This window comes from Gopherus evgoodei, chromosome 1 (assembly GCF_007399415.2).
Source record: "Gopherus evgoodei ecotype Sinaloan lineage chromosome 1, rGopEvg1_v1.p, whole genome shotgun sequence".
NCBI classification, from domain to species: domain Eukaryota; kingdom Metazoa; phylum Chordata; order Testudines; family Testudinidae; genus Gopherus; species Gopherus evgoodei.
In genome coordinates, this window is record NC_044322.1 from 18794445 (window position 1) to 18807923 (window position 13479).

The window sequence follows — 13479 nt, forward strand, 5'->3', positions numbered from 1 at the left end:
TGTTCCAATGGCAATTACTCTCTCTCTTAAAAATGTATGCCTAATTTCCAATCGGAATTTGTCTAGCTTCAACTCCCAACCATTGGATCGTGTTATACCTTTCACAGCTAGATTGAAGAGCCCATTGTCAAATATTTGTTCCCTATCTAGGTACTAATATACTGTAATCAAGTCACCCCTTAACCTTCATTTTGTTAAACTAAATAAATCTGAGCTGTAAATAGAACTCCAAATAGAATGATATCTGTAATATTGCTTATACGCTAGGCCAGTGGTTCTCCACCAGGGGTCTGGGGCCCCCTGGGGACCGTGAGCAGGTTTCAGGGGGTTCGCCAAGCAGGGCCAGTGTTGGACTCTGTGGCCCAGGGCAGAAAGCTGAAGTCCCACCACATGGACTGAAGCCCAGGGCCCTGAACCCTTCCACCTGGGACTGAAGTCAAAGCCTGAGCAACTTAGCTTCCTGGCAGCCTCTGTGGCATGGGGCCCCGGGCAATTGCACTGCTTGCTACCCCCTAATTCCGGTCCTTGCTTTTATATGCAGAAAACTAGTTGTTGTGGCTCAGGTGGGCCGTAGAGGTTTTTTATTGCATGTTGGGGGGGCCTCAGAAAGAAAAAGGTTGAGAACCCCTGCATTAAGCCATATATGTAACTGGTGGTGCATTTTGTCTGGAAAGTTTCACATGAATACAATGGTAAATAATAGTGATACCATAACTCTGATAATGACTCTCACACAAACTGATAACTAGGTGGAATTAATTATCACAGATGGCTAATAAAGATAGGCATTATGAAAGGTTGTACAGAAATGTTTTTAATGTTTCCTAGGGTAAGTGCTTTTCATTTGAGTAACTTAGATGTATGGTAGTGTTTTAAGATCAGTGCCGCATTTATTAATTGTCGTCTTTGATGCGAGTTTAAAAGAAAATTACTAGTGAAACGATGTTGGTCAAGAATTCTCCCAGATCTGTCTCCGCTTGAGTAACAGTTGATTAGGGACATCTACTGGTGTAATGATGTAATAATTGTTGCAGCATTTGCAAACTGAAGCTGCAGTATTGAGGCAAAATGACTTTTCTGGGTTGCACTCTAATTGCTTTACTGTTTGTATAAAACTCTCCAAATGACTGTGTGTGTATTTAAACTTCAGTTGCACATTTTATTTGTTTGTATTCTGAGCAAAGAAGACTGCCACGTGAAAAAATAAAATGGGAAACTAAGGCCCCAATTTTAGTTGATCGCCTGCACGCAGATTGTATGGAACTCCCTGAAGTCAGTGGGGTTTCACACAGGCACCCACATGCTGTCAATTGCAGGATCGGGGTCTAACTCTTGATACAGGAGGGTTTTAATTTATTTATTTATTATTATTAGAGCTGGATGTCAGGACTCCTGGGTTCCATTCCAAGCTGTTCCAGTGACTTGCTATGTGATTTTGGATGCAAGCCACCTAACTCTTTGTGTCAGTTTCTCTCTTTGTAAAAATGGTATGATTATTCTTACCTGCTGTTTCCCTACAGGTGTGTTCTGAGTCTTTAAGTTTGTAAAACACTTTTAAGTCTTCAACTATAAGGCTCTGTACATTAAAGGTGTTAGTATTAATGGGTTTTTTAATTGTCTGTAAGGTATCATGAACTCCTGTGGTCGTGTATAAAATATGATATTTTGGGGCACAGCAGCTTTTACAACAGTAACTATATTTGGTTCTGCTTCCCTAATACTGGGTGTAATTATGCTTACCCGTTCATGAGAGCTTTGCACATACTTGAGAATAAATCCCTTTAAATGTGTGTGTGAGTCCTTTCTCATGTGAAGCAGAAGCATTTCCCAGGGGAACTTAGTGTTGTGACATCTCACCAAGAGCACATGCCGACGCCAGCATAAAGAAAGACTTTGTTGATTTGTGAATTTCTTTCTTCAGCTAAATGTATCTAAACATTTTGGCTGACATCCTGTCATCTTGTGTTCAGGCTTGCTGGGATAAAGGGAAAAGACAGCACGAGAAGCCTTTTCCTCCTCATTAGCACATCCAAGAGCAGGAGGGCAACCGAATGATGGTCTGTGCAGGGTTGTATAACATGTATCCAGTGGTACATAGTCCCAGGCAAGCCTGGTCAGCAATCCAAGCCACTTTCCCATTCCATTCCCCCACTTTCCCATATACATACTGCCATCAGCAGCAGGCACTAAATGCTCTACACCTGCTCCTTTCTTGGAGTAGCAGTTACATATCCTAGAGATGGTGGTGCCCCAAGGTTTCCTGAGGCATCTTGGCCTACGTGGGCAGCATGGCACAAGGACTTTCTGCTCAACCATTGCTACTCTCCCAGCCTTGGCAACTGGCTTATCATAACGGCAGGATTTTATCTTTTGTTAGTATAAAATGTATTTTTTAACTGATGGAATAAAATTGCATCTTTTCTATGTGTTGCATGTTGTGTCTAGATGTACTTTCATCATGATCTATTCCCCTCTGATTTACAGCCCTCTAAAAAAAAAAATACAAATATCTAGAATAAAAAGTGCTGCTCTTTGCTTCCCTAGCAGCAGGACACTGGTACGCCGATAGTCATCCAGGAAGAATCCATAGCAGCTGCAGGCTCCAATTGCAGTCAACACACCCAGTTCAGAAAACATCAAACTCCTGAAACTCCAGTTGCCAATTAAAACACTGGAGTATTAGAGCAAATCTTAAACATTTATACCACAATCAACATTTACAAATCTAAGGCCCTTTCTTGCTACCCTTATTCACCAAAGTAGTCCCATACACTCATGGGGAAGGGCTGCAGAACCAGAGCAACTGCCATACAATTGGCATGCTGAGACTTTTACAGTGGAAGTTGTTTCCAGAGCAAGGAGTACTGGATTCAGCTCTCATATGAAGGAAGACACTGGCTCTCAAACTCAGAGTGTGTTTAAAAAAAAAAGTGTGCAGAACACTTCTCATCCCTTTCAGTAGGTTTATGTTTTGTCAAGATAGTTGTACAATTTTTTGTAAAACTAACAAATCCGTGGCCACCTAAGAATTCACGTTGTTACTTCTGTAGACCATGGCCAATATTTGTCTCACGGTCACAGCAGGGGTAGAACCTAGATCTCTCTTCTTTAAAGATCTGCATATCCCTATTAGTTTTGATCAAAGAAGTTTGGATGCAGGAGGTTCTGGGTGTTCTCTGTCCAAAATCTCCCAGGAAATTCCCAAAGGCCATGGTGTGCTTCATGCTAAAAACTGTGTTGTACTCATTGGCTGTAAATTAGTTGCATACTTATATTCCTTTATTGGATTTTGTAACAATCAAATCATTATCCCCAAATTGTTGTTGTTCTTGGGCAGCTTTACATCAATATTTTATCTCTGAGATTTTATTTTCATTGCATGCAGATTGTCACACAAAACCAAAAGCCTAATTTTTTTGTTTCAGGTGCAAAGATGGCTTGAAAGGATTTACATTCTCTGCACTTAAGTAAGTATCTAAAAAGAACAAACCAGTAGTTTTAGCTCAAATTGACCGTTTTGGGGAAATGTGTATACTGGAAGCTGCTTTGTAGGAGGCCAGAATTTCCTTAAGAGAAACCGTACTGTTGTAAACCCTTCCTGTATTTTGAGACTTATTGCATATTTCAGAGAGGCCATAATATAGAATTGGCAGGAAAGGAGAGTTTTCAAATGAGTGACTATTTTACAAAAGAGGGATTACAATAAATGAATACAGTGCTAATGCATGGGGGTAGGCGATGTGTGTGAGAAAAGGAGCATTCAACATTTCCTTTTCCAGAGACAGGAATCCTAAATCCCAGCATTCTACTGGGAATAAGCAGAAATCCATTGCTACTGTGTCTTGTCCTGGGTCCTGTATGTTTGTTAATATTTATATTTACAAAGCACTCTGGGAATACAGGAGTGGCTCCATTTTACCGGCACCATAGGAGGCATATAGACACAGTGGTCCATATGCGACACAGTGCATGGTTAAGTCTTGTGTCTGTCATATTAGGGTTTTCTTCCTAGCTCTGCCAGACATTTCCTTGTGCAACTTCTCTGATCCTGTGTTGCTTTTGGTAAAATGAGGATAATGACACTTACCTGCTTCCTAAATCTGGGACCTCAGGCCGTGCTCAAAAGAAAAGCTGAAAGGTGCAGAAAATTATTAACACTACTCTGTGGAATTCACTTTTGAAAACTTTGTTTTTTTATTTGTTTGTAAAGTAAGAAATATAATTGCCTTGTATTTTCCTTTTCCTTCCAGGTTCATTGTAGGTAAAGAAGAAATTCCCACACATTCATTTTCACCAGAAGTGACATTTTCAAAAATAGACAGAAAGATAAAGCACCGGGAAGAAGTATCGCGGCGAATGAACATAATTGCTCTAACAAAGAAACTTGTGGACCAAGTGTGAGTACAAAATACCCAGGGTTGTGAGTTCAATCCTTGAAGAGGCCACTTAGGGATCTGGGGCAAAATCAGTACTTGATCCTGCTAGGGAAGGCAGGGAGCTGGACTCAATGACCCTTCAGGGTCCCTTCCAGTTCTATGTAATGGGTATATCTCCATATATTTATATTTAACAACAGTGTTTCATGCTATTTTTAATTTGTGTTCAAGAGATTTATATTTCTTTTATTGAGTAATAGCAATAAGAAAATGGTGAGCTATATTAAAAGCAAAGTTAAACAAAGAGAAACCTATTTATTAGCATTAGTTCTATTACTTAAGATATACTATTCACTAACTAGGTAATATAAAAGCAAATAGTATATTTCTTTTAATTTTGGAGCAGTTAGGGTGATATTTAGTACCTAACTGAACACTTCATGGCATATAGTGCCTGGGTACAGTATGTCAAGTACTTCACAGGGTTTGTGAGGTTGTATTGTTAGAGTCATGAAGCCATAGCAAAACATTTATATGTTGCTGCTATTATTAATGTTGTGGTTGTAGTCTACATTCAGTGGGAGCTGGCACCTAATACACTTAGATTGCTTTGAAGAATCTCAGATTTTCTTGTTATTTATTAAGCACCCGTAATGTGCTCGATAAAATTGTTTGAAGAATCCCTCTCCATTTTTTAGTGTTTATTCATAAATATTGCAGCTTTTTTGTACTTTGCTTCTAAATAGATTAGATTTAGTTAATCTGTTTTGTTGATTTCTGATCAATCTTTCCAACATGCATTTAATTTTTTAGACTATGCAAATTACTGAGGGTAACATTTCAAAACAATTTTTCAAAACTGACCTAGGCATTTAGGAGAATAAGTCCCATTGAAAATCAGTGGAATGTAGATTGCTAAGTGCCTAAGCCACTTTTGAAAATGAGTCTTAGGGTAACATTTTCAAAAGTACCTAAGTCACTTAGGAGCCTAAATTTTGTAAGTCACTCAGGCACTTTTGTAAATTTGACCCTAAATGACTTTAACTTTAATTGTAGATTTAATTATGATAACTGGAATAAAAACGAAATCAGTTCTAAATTATTGGACCCTTGACCAGAGTGCTTTGGTGTGCTCTGTGGGTTTTTTGCCCCTTCCCTTTAAGAAGAGCTTAATGATTGACTACTGCTTCATAAATTCTAAGGCCAGAAGAGACCATTGGGATCATTTAATTGGACGTCCAGTATAGCACAGGCCATAGAACTTCTCCAAAATAATTCCTAGCGCGTATCTTATAGAAGAACATCCAGTTCTGATTTAAAAATTGTCAGTGATGGAGAATTCACTATCGTCCTTGGTAAATTGTTCCAATGGTTAATTACTCTTACCATTAAAAATGTGCGCCTTTTTTCCACTCTGAATTTGTCTAGCTTCAATTTCTAGCCATTGGATCATGTTATACCTTTCTCTGCTGGATTGAAGAGCCCATTGTTAAATATTTGTTCCCTATCTTTGTATTTGTAGACTGTAATCAAGTCACCTCTCTTTGTGAAGCTAAATAGATTGAGCTCCTTGAGTCTGTCACTGTAAGACATGTTTCTAATCCTTTAATCATTCCCATGGCTCTTCTCTGAACCCTCTCCAGTTTATCAACATCCCTCTTGAATTTTGGGCACCAGAACTGGATGCAGTATTCCAGCAGTGGTTGCTGCTGGAATTCCCAGGATAGAGTCTCCAACCCTGTAAATATGGCCTTCGTCTTTGTCGCTTTGATCATTACCATAATACTAATTGCTACACGTGGTGCGAGGCCTATATTGAATGACATATGAGGAACACGCCATTTTAAATTTTTGAAAGCAGGCACCGATGACTCACCATCCATTATTCCAGAGAAATGGGCAAGTGATTTTAAAACAAAACAAAACATTTGCCTGTCTCCATTTGTTTCTCTTCGCCTTCTAAATTGCTGTACTTGAACCACTGATCTTTCAAAGTGGTCTTGGATAAGCACAGTTCTGCCATTCACAAAGGAATGCACTTTGGGCAGTGTTGTGGCTCTTCTGCCCATGCTGGAGGAACGTTCCAGGGGTGCTCTTAAAATCCTCACGAGTTTTCACTTACTGCTTCCTCATCCTATTGGAAGTGAAGTGGTCCAGGAACAGCCTTCAACTATCCCCACTTTGGCAGGGAAGTTCTGGGTCAGCTTCTAGTTCATCCTCTCATCTGCAGCAAAAAACATTGGGAGAGCCTTAAACCCCTTGTTTTCTCCCATAGACAAAGGTTTTGAAGTGGGGCAGCAAGGCTACATCACCTATCTGTCCCTTCTTCATTTGGTAACACAGTTGACCTTCCATGTCCCAAATCCAGCATTACTGCAGTATAAGTCTACAGGTGGAGCACTAGCTAAATCTCCATTGTAATACTTCTGGTGATGGTAAATCAAGCACAGCAGAAGCCTCCTTCCAGGCATCATTTATAGTGAACCCACACGAATAAGAGTAGGTGGGTTGAGAACTCTCAGCTCCTGTTTACTTATATGGAAGAGAAAGGTGTGCAACCCCCTTTTTAGGACTTGGTTCTTCTTACGGTATGTTCCTGAGAGGCAGTAGAGAAACAGATGTTCTAAGTATTCCATGTTGTGAAAGGGGTGGTGAAGAGCTCTTATGTCAGAGTGGAAGCCTTTCAAATAGAAAGAAACACTTACTTCCAGCATTGAGCTAAGGGATAGCTAGAAGGCCCGTCCCTTTCTTTTTTTTCATACCTATTCTGTTTTAAATACCCCTGATGTGAACTAACTGAAAATAGTGAGGCATGATCAGTGTGTCCCTCTAGCCAAAATGTATTTATTAAACATTAGATGGCTAAATGATTAACAAATGAGGAGTATACTTCCTTCGTGATTTCCAGATTCCCTCTTCCCATACATTAAAAAACCATTGCATTTTTAATCCTAATACTTTCTCAAGTTTCTCTTCCATATGTTTCCTTTCAGATATAATTGATTCTAAATGTCTGTAACATGATCACGTTCTCGTTACAATTTTTGCTACATAAACTAACCTTGTGGATGATTTATGGCCAATATACTTTACAATATATGATTCAAAGCTTCCAAGATATTTGACACAGTATATAAATTATGTGATTTATTTTGTATTAAACCACAAATAATTGACTACAAGGAAATATCATTTTTGGAGCTAGTATGAAATGACTTTCCTTTAATTCTGTGTCATACAAGTCTAATTACTGTAAAGTCCACACATCCCTCTTCCCTAAAATCATCTCCACTTTATGCTTTGAGCCAAACCCTAATCCCAAGTAAGGGCCGCAGAAAATCTGTACCCTAAACAGCTGGACTACACTGCACTGGAATGATCATGGTTGAGAGAGGCCTCTGCAGTCCCCTCCAGTAGGCCCCAGGATGGTTCAGGGAGGGATTGCAGTATGGCCAGTGGATCCCTGGCCAAAACAGCAGCATCAGTCTAACTTGGGTGGGTGGGTGGGAGCATGTCAGTGATCATAGGCTGCAGAATGGCCTTGCTACAGCTCTATGGCCTTGGAGGGATGATTCATAATTCCTTCCCATTGGCAAAAGTGGAGAATTTACAGGCATAGCCCATTTACCCAACCTTAGTATGGAAAAGAAGATTGGATCAAAATTCACATACATGTACTTCTGAAATACTAATAAAGTACTGTTTTATTTGTACAGTACTTTGATGACTTCATAAAAGTACACAGTGCCTTACAGTTGAATCAGAAATGTAGGACAGGACTTCAAGAGGTTATGTAATTCAGCTTCCTGTGCAGAGGCAAGACCAATTATACCTAGACCATCCCTGACCAGGTGTTTGTCCAACCTATTCCAGTGATGGGGATTCCACAACCTCCCTTGGAATCTTCCAGTGTTTAACTACCCTTATAGTTAGGACATTTTGTCTAATATCTAACCTAAACCTCCCTTGCTACAGATTAAGCCCATTACTTCTTGTGTTACCTTCCGTGGATGTGAAAAACAATTGATCCCCATCCTCTTTATAACAGCCCTTAACATATGTGAAGACTGTTATCAGGTCCCCCCTCAGGTTTCTGTTCTCAAGACTAAAGGTACCCAGTGTTTTAACCTTTCCTCATAGGTCAGGTTTTCTAAACCTTTTTATCATTTCTGTTGCTCTTCTTTGGACTCTCTCCAATTTGTCCCCATATTTCCTAAGGTGTGGTGCTCATAACTGAACACAATACTCTAGCTGAAGCCTTATCAATGCTGAGAAGAGTGGGACAATTACCCCCCATGTCTTACATACAGTAGTCCTATTAATACACTCCAGATTGATATTAGCCCTTTTTACAACTGTGTCACGTTGTAGATTTATAGTCAGTTTGTGATACATTATAACTCCCAGATCCTTTTCAGCATTACTATCACCCTAGTCAGTTATACACCAATTTTAGTTTTGCACTTGACTTTTTCCTTCCTGAGTGTAGTACTTTGCACTTGTCTTATTTGAATTTCATCTTGTTGATTTCAGACCAATTTTCCAAATTGTCAGGTTGTTTTGAATTCCAATCCTGTCCTCCAAAATGCTTGCAGTCTCCCCTAGCTTGCATCATCTTCAAATGTATAAGCATACTCTTCTCTCCATTATCCAAATCATTAATGTAAATATTAACTAGTACCAAACCCAGACTGACCCCAATGGGACCCCAGTAGATATGCCCTACCAGTTTGACAGTGAACTATTGATAACTACTCTATGAGTACAAACTTTCAACATGGTGTGCACCCCTCAATAGTAATTAAATCTAGACTGCATTTCACTAGTTAGCTTATGAGAATGTCATGTAGGACTTTGTCAAAAGGTGGCATGCAAAATAAATAATGGGGAAATAGCAAGAGACTATTGTATACATTTTTAACAAGAGAAAGTTTGCAAAATCTCTAGTAGATTACAGTAAAGCCAACTGCTGGTTAATATGGATTTTGTTGTTTCTTTTGCAGATGCAAACATGGTCCAAGACATAGATGCTGTAAACATTATGAAGACAATTGCATCTCATATTGCATTAAAGTAAGTATGAATCTGGCATTTTTTGTAAACACTCACAGAGACTGATGAAAATGTATAAAGTTTAGTACAGAAAAAGAATATGTAAGTTATAATGGGCAAATGCAGATTCCATATGTCTTAGCCTCTGAAGTCTGTTGTTGGTCATGCTTTTTCATCATAAAAAGAATCAGTTATAAGTTTGTGAAAACCATCTTCTGAGCAAGATTCTTTCTTTCTTTCTTTCACTTGGAAATACAGTTGCAATAGTCTGAGAGCCTAAAGTGAATGGAAAAAAATGGATCAGCAAAAAATAAACTTGTTTAATTACATGATGCCTTCGTAACTGATCCCATTTGCAGCTCTATCCTAAAAAAAGCACCTGGAATGTGCTGTGCTGGGCAGACAGATCAGCAGTGGCACACTTACAGCTGTGCATGTCTGGCACAGTGGTGTTTGATTTTGGACTTGCTTGTCTATTAATTTATTTTAAGGAGTAATGGGAGATTGTCCACAGTTGCTGCAGACAGAGAGAGCTGTCTATGTCCAGTGGCATGAATTAACCTCTCCATAATGTGGACAGTGCATTTTTTCAGAGGAGTACTGTGTAGAGAAGATTGGCATAGGTGGGACCTCCTGCTACATGGTCTTAGTTTTGAGTGAAACTTCAGCAGATCTTGATCTTTTAATAATCTACATTTTTTTATTTATGGAGAAGCAAAAATTGATATCTAGGCAGTTTAGCTTTTCCGGATGCTTCTGCTATATTTTATCTTTAAAATGCTTTTTCCCCCGCCATTAAAAATAGTCCATTCTGTTAGAATTTATCTCTTTTGTTTTTTTAATGGCAAGGCTCGCTACATTAAGATAAAGGTTTAGAGGAGGTATAGCACAATAGTTATTTTCTTATATTTATACAGCTCAGTGTCTTGTTCAATATTATTTTGTTATCAATTTGTTGAGCTATGCAATATTTCAGCAAACTCAGTGACAGTGGTAGCCTCTGATTCAACAAAGTATTTAAGTATGTGCTGAAGTTCCATTGCAGTCAGTGGGACATGAAGTGTTTTGTGGAATAGATCTGGAAATGTGTAATAAAATATTTACAAAATATTCAGGATAATTGTAACTTTTTTTTTTTTTACTAAAGATAAAGTGACATAAAAACAACACAACTAGAATAATTAACAGAAAATACCTCCCCCCCTACCTTGGGATGAGAAAAGAGAATCACTCAGCACCTGTTTTTTAATTTTTATTTTAGTCAGAATTTTCAAAATTGTGTGCCTAATATATAAATTCTGTAAAATTCCATGTCTTCAGTTGGACTTAACATAGTAGTAATATTAGCATGTGCATAAGTGTTCGTATGATCAGGGCCTAAGTTAAGACAACATATAATTAGCTATTGCACACCTTCATAGTTAAATGTAAATGTACACATCTAGGAACAAAGGATGTAGGGCCATACTTACAGGAGGTGAGAAGCAGTGACTCTGAAAAAGTTTTGGGAGTCAGGATGAAGAATCAGCTGAACATGAGTTCCCAATGTAATGCTGTGACCAAAAGGGCTAATGTGATCTTTGGATGCATAAACAGAGGAATCTTGAGTAGAAGTAGAGAAGTTATTTTACCTCTGTATTTGGCACTGGTGTGACTGCTGCTGGAATACCGTGCCCAGTTCTAGCGTCAACAATTCAAGAAGGATGTTGATAAATTATAGAGGGTTCAAAGAAGACTCAGGAGAATGATTAAAGAATTAGAAAACCTGCCTTACAGTGATAGATTCAAGGAGCTCAATTTATTTAGCTTAACGAACATAAGAACGGCCATACTCGGTTAAACCGATGGTCCATTTAGTCCAGTGTCCTGCTTCCGGCAGTGGCCCATGTCAGATGCTTCAGAGGGAGTGAACAGAACAGGGCAATTTCTCAAGTGATCCATCCCTTGTCATTCAGTCCCAGCTTCTAGCGGTCAGAGACTGGGGGGCACCAAGAGCATGGGGTTGCATCCCTAAGCATCTTGGCTATTAGCCATTGATGGACCTAGTCTACATGAATTTATCTGATTCTTTTTTGAACTCAGTTATACTTTTGGCCTTCACAACATTCCCTGGCAACGAGTTCCGCAGGTTAACTGTGCATTGTGTGAAGTACTTCCTTATGTTTGTTTTAAATTTGCTGCCTCTTAATTTCATTGGTTGATGCCTGGTTCTTGTGTTATGTGATGGGGTAAATAACACTCCCCTAGTCACTTTCTCACACAATTCATTATCGTATAAACCTTTATCATATCCTTCCTTAATTATCTCTTTTCCGAGCTGAACAGTCTCAGTCTTTGTAATCTCTCCTCATGGAAGCTGTTCCATACTGCTAATCATTTTTGTTGCCCTTCTCACTACCGTTTCCAATTCTAATATATCTTTTTGAGGTGGTGCAACCAGAACTGCATGCAGTGTTTAAGGTGTGGGTGAACCATGGATTTATATAGCGACATTATGACATTTTCTGTCTTATTATCTATTCCTTTCCTAATGGTTCCTAACATTCTTTTAGTTTAAGCAGATATTTTCTGAGAACTATCCGTGATGACACAAAGATCTCTTTCTTGAGTGGTAATAGCTAATTTAGACCCCATCATTCTGTATGTATAGTCGAGATAATGCCCACTGGAAAACAACTTTGCACTTACCAACACTGAATTTAATCTGCCATTGTGTTGTCCAGTCACCCAGTTTTGTGAGATCCTTTTGTAACTTAGCTTAACTATCTTTTGTAATTTTGTATCCTCTACAAATTTTTCAACCTCACTGTTTGTCCCTTTTTCCAGATCATTTATGCCTATGTTAAACAGCACTGGTCCCATTACAGATCCTTGGGAGACCCTGCTATTTGCTTGCACTGTGAAAACTGACTATTTATTCTGATCCTTTGTTTCCTATCTTTTAACTAGTTACTGATCCATGAGAGGACCTTCCTCCTATCCCATGACTGCTTCCTTTGCTTAAGAGCCTTTGTTGTGAGACCTTGTCAAAGCCTTTCTGAAAGTCCAAGTGCATTATATTCTCTGGATCATCCTTGTCCATGTTTGTTGACACCATCAAAGAATAAAGTACTTCAGATGTGACTAAAGTTCCCATTGGTCTGAATGGTGGATGTGATATGTATTAAAATATAAGGATGAACTGGAAATTGGGTTGCACTACTATATATCTGTAACTCAGTGCACTGAATCTGAGTTCAGGTTACGAGTTCCTCGGGCCAGTAAGGGCTGGTGACTCCATAGCACCCCCTTTGTCCTACCCCAGGAGCAGTGTTAATGGATGCTAAAGAAGAGGTCACTCCAGTGCAAAGCATGATGAGAGGGAAAAGCAACAAGGAAATAGCGGAGTATCTCATCCACCTAGCTGTTTCCCAAGCTCTCATGTCACTTCCCCTGCCCAAAAACAACAGACAGACAGACAAAACTAGAAACTTGCTTACAGAAATTAAGTTGAACTAATATTCAGCCTGACTTTAAACGAAGAAAAGCAAAGCTCAAAGAAAAGGTTATTCTATTGTTAGAGAACACCATTACGCCTTTGGATTCATATTTTCATTTTTCATAGGCCTCAATATAGTATCTGATACATCCAGCCAGATGGGAGGAATTAATGTTTAAGTGGCAGAGAGACCTCTGAATTTCTTTGCTTTCATAGGTTTGTCATCTCATTATTTTTTGTTTTTTTATTAATAAAACTAGTGAAAAATATGTTTATGGAATCATATCCTATTTTGGTTCATATGGATTTTTAAAGATCTGTAGGTTTTTAAGTATGGCTAGTTTTCTGATTTTTAGTCTTGAGCTCCTCCAAAGGTCAGCTCTGGAAAAGATCAGAAATAGGTCTCTACTGGCAGAATTCTAGCATGTTTTTGTAATTCTGTTCTTGAATTGATTTTTAATACAAGATTGTTCTGGTGAACTACTTACAGCCAAAAGTTTTCCTCTGTATTATATTTTCCCTTACCATTGAACATCTTGTCTTCCTATTATCATAGTCATACATACATTACCA

At 38.7% G+C, this 13479-nt stretch overlaps 1 protein-coding gene across 3 annotated transcripts in view; it reads left to right on the forward strand.

The window, feature by feature from the left end:
• TMEM135 (transmembrane protein 135) overlaps positions 1-13479 on the forward strand; it is a 418948-nt gene that overhangs the window by 386467 nt on the left and 19002 nt on the right. For all 3 annotated transcript variants that reach the window (XM_030558973.1, XM_030558983.1, XM_030558990.1), the window contains 3 exons: positions 3426-3467; positions 4251-4397; positions 9380-9449. In XM_030558973.1, the coding sequence (XP_030414833.1) occupies positions 3426-3467; positions 4251-4397; positions 9380-9449 (259 nt within the window). The remainder of the gene's footprint in view (positions 1-3425; positions 3468-4250; positions 4398-9379; positions 9450-13479) is intronic.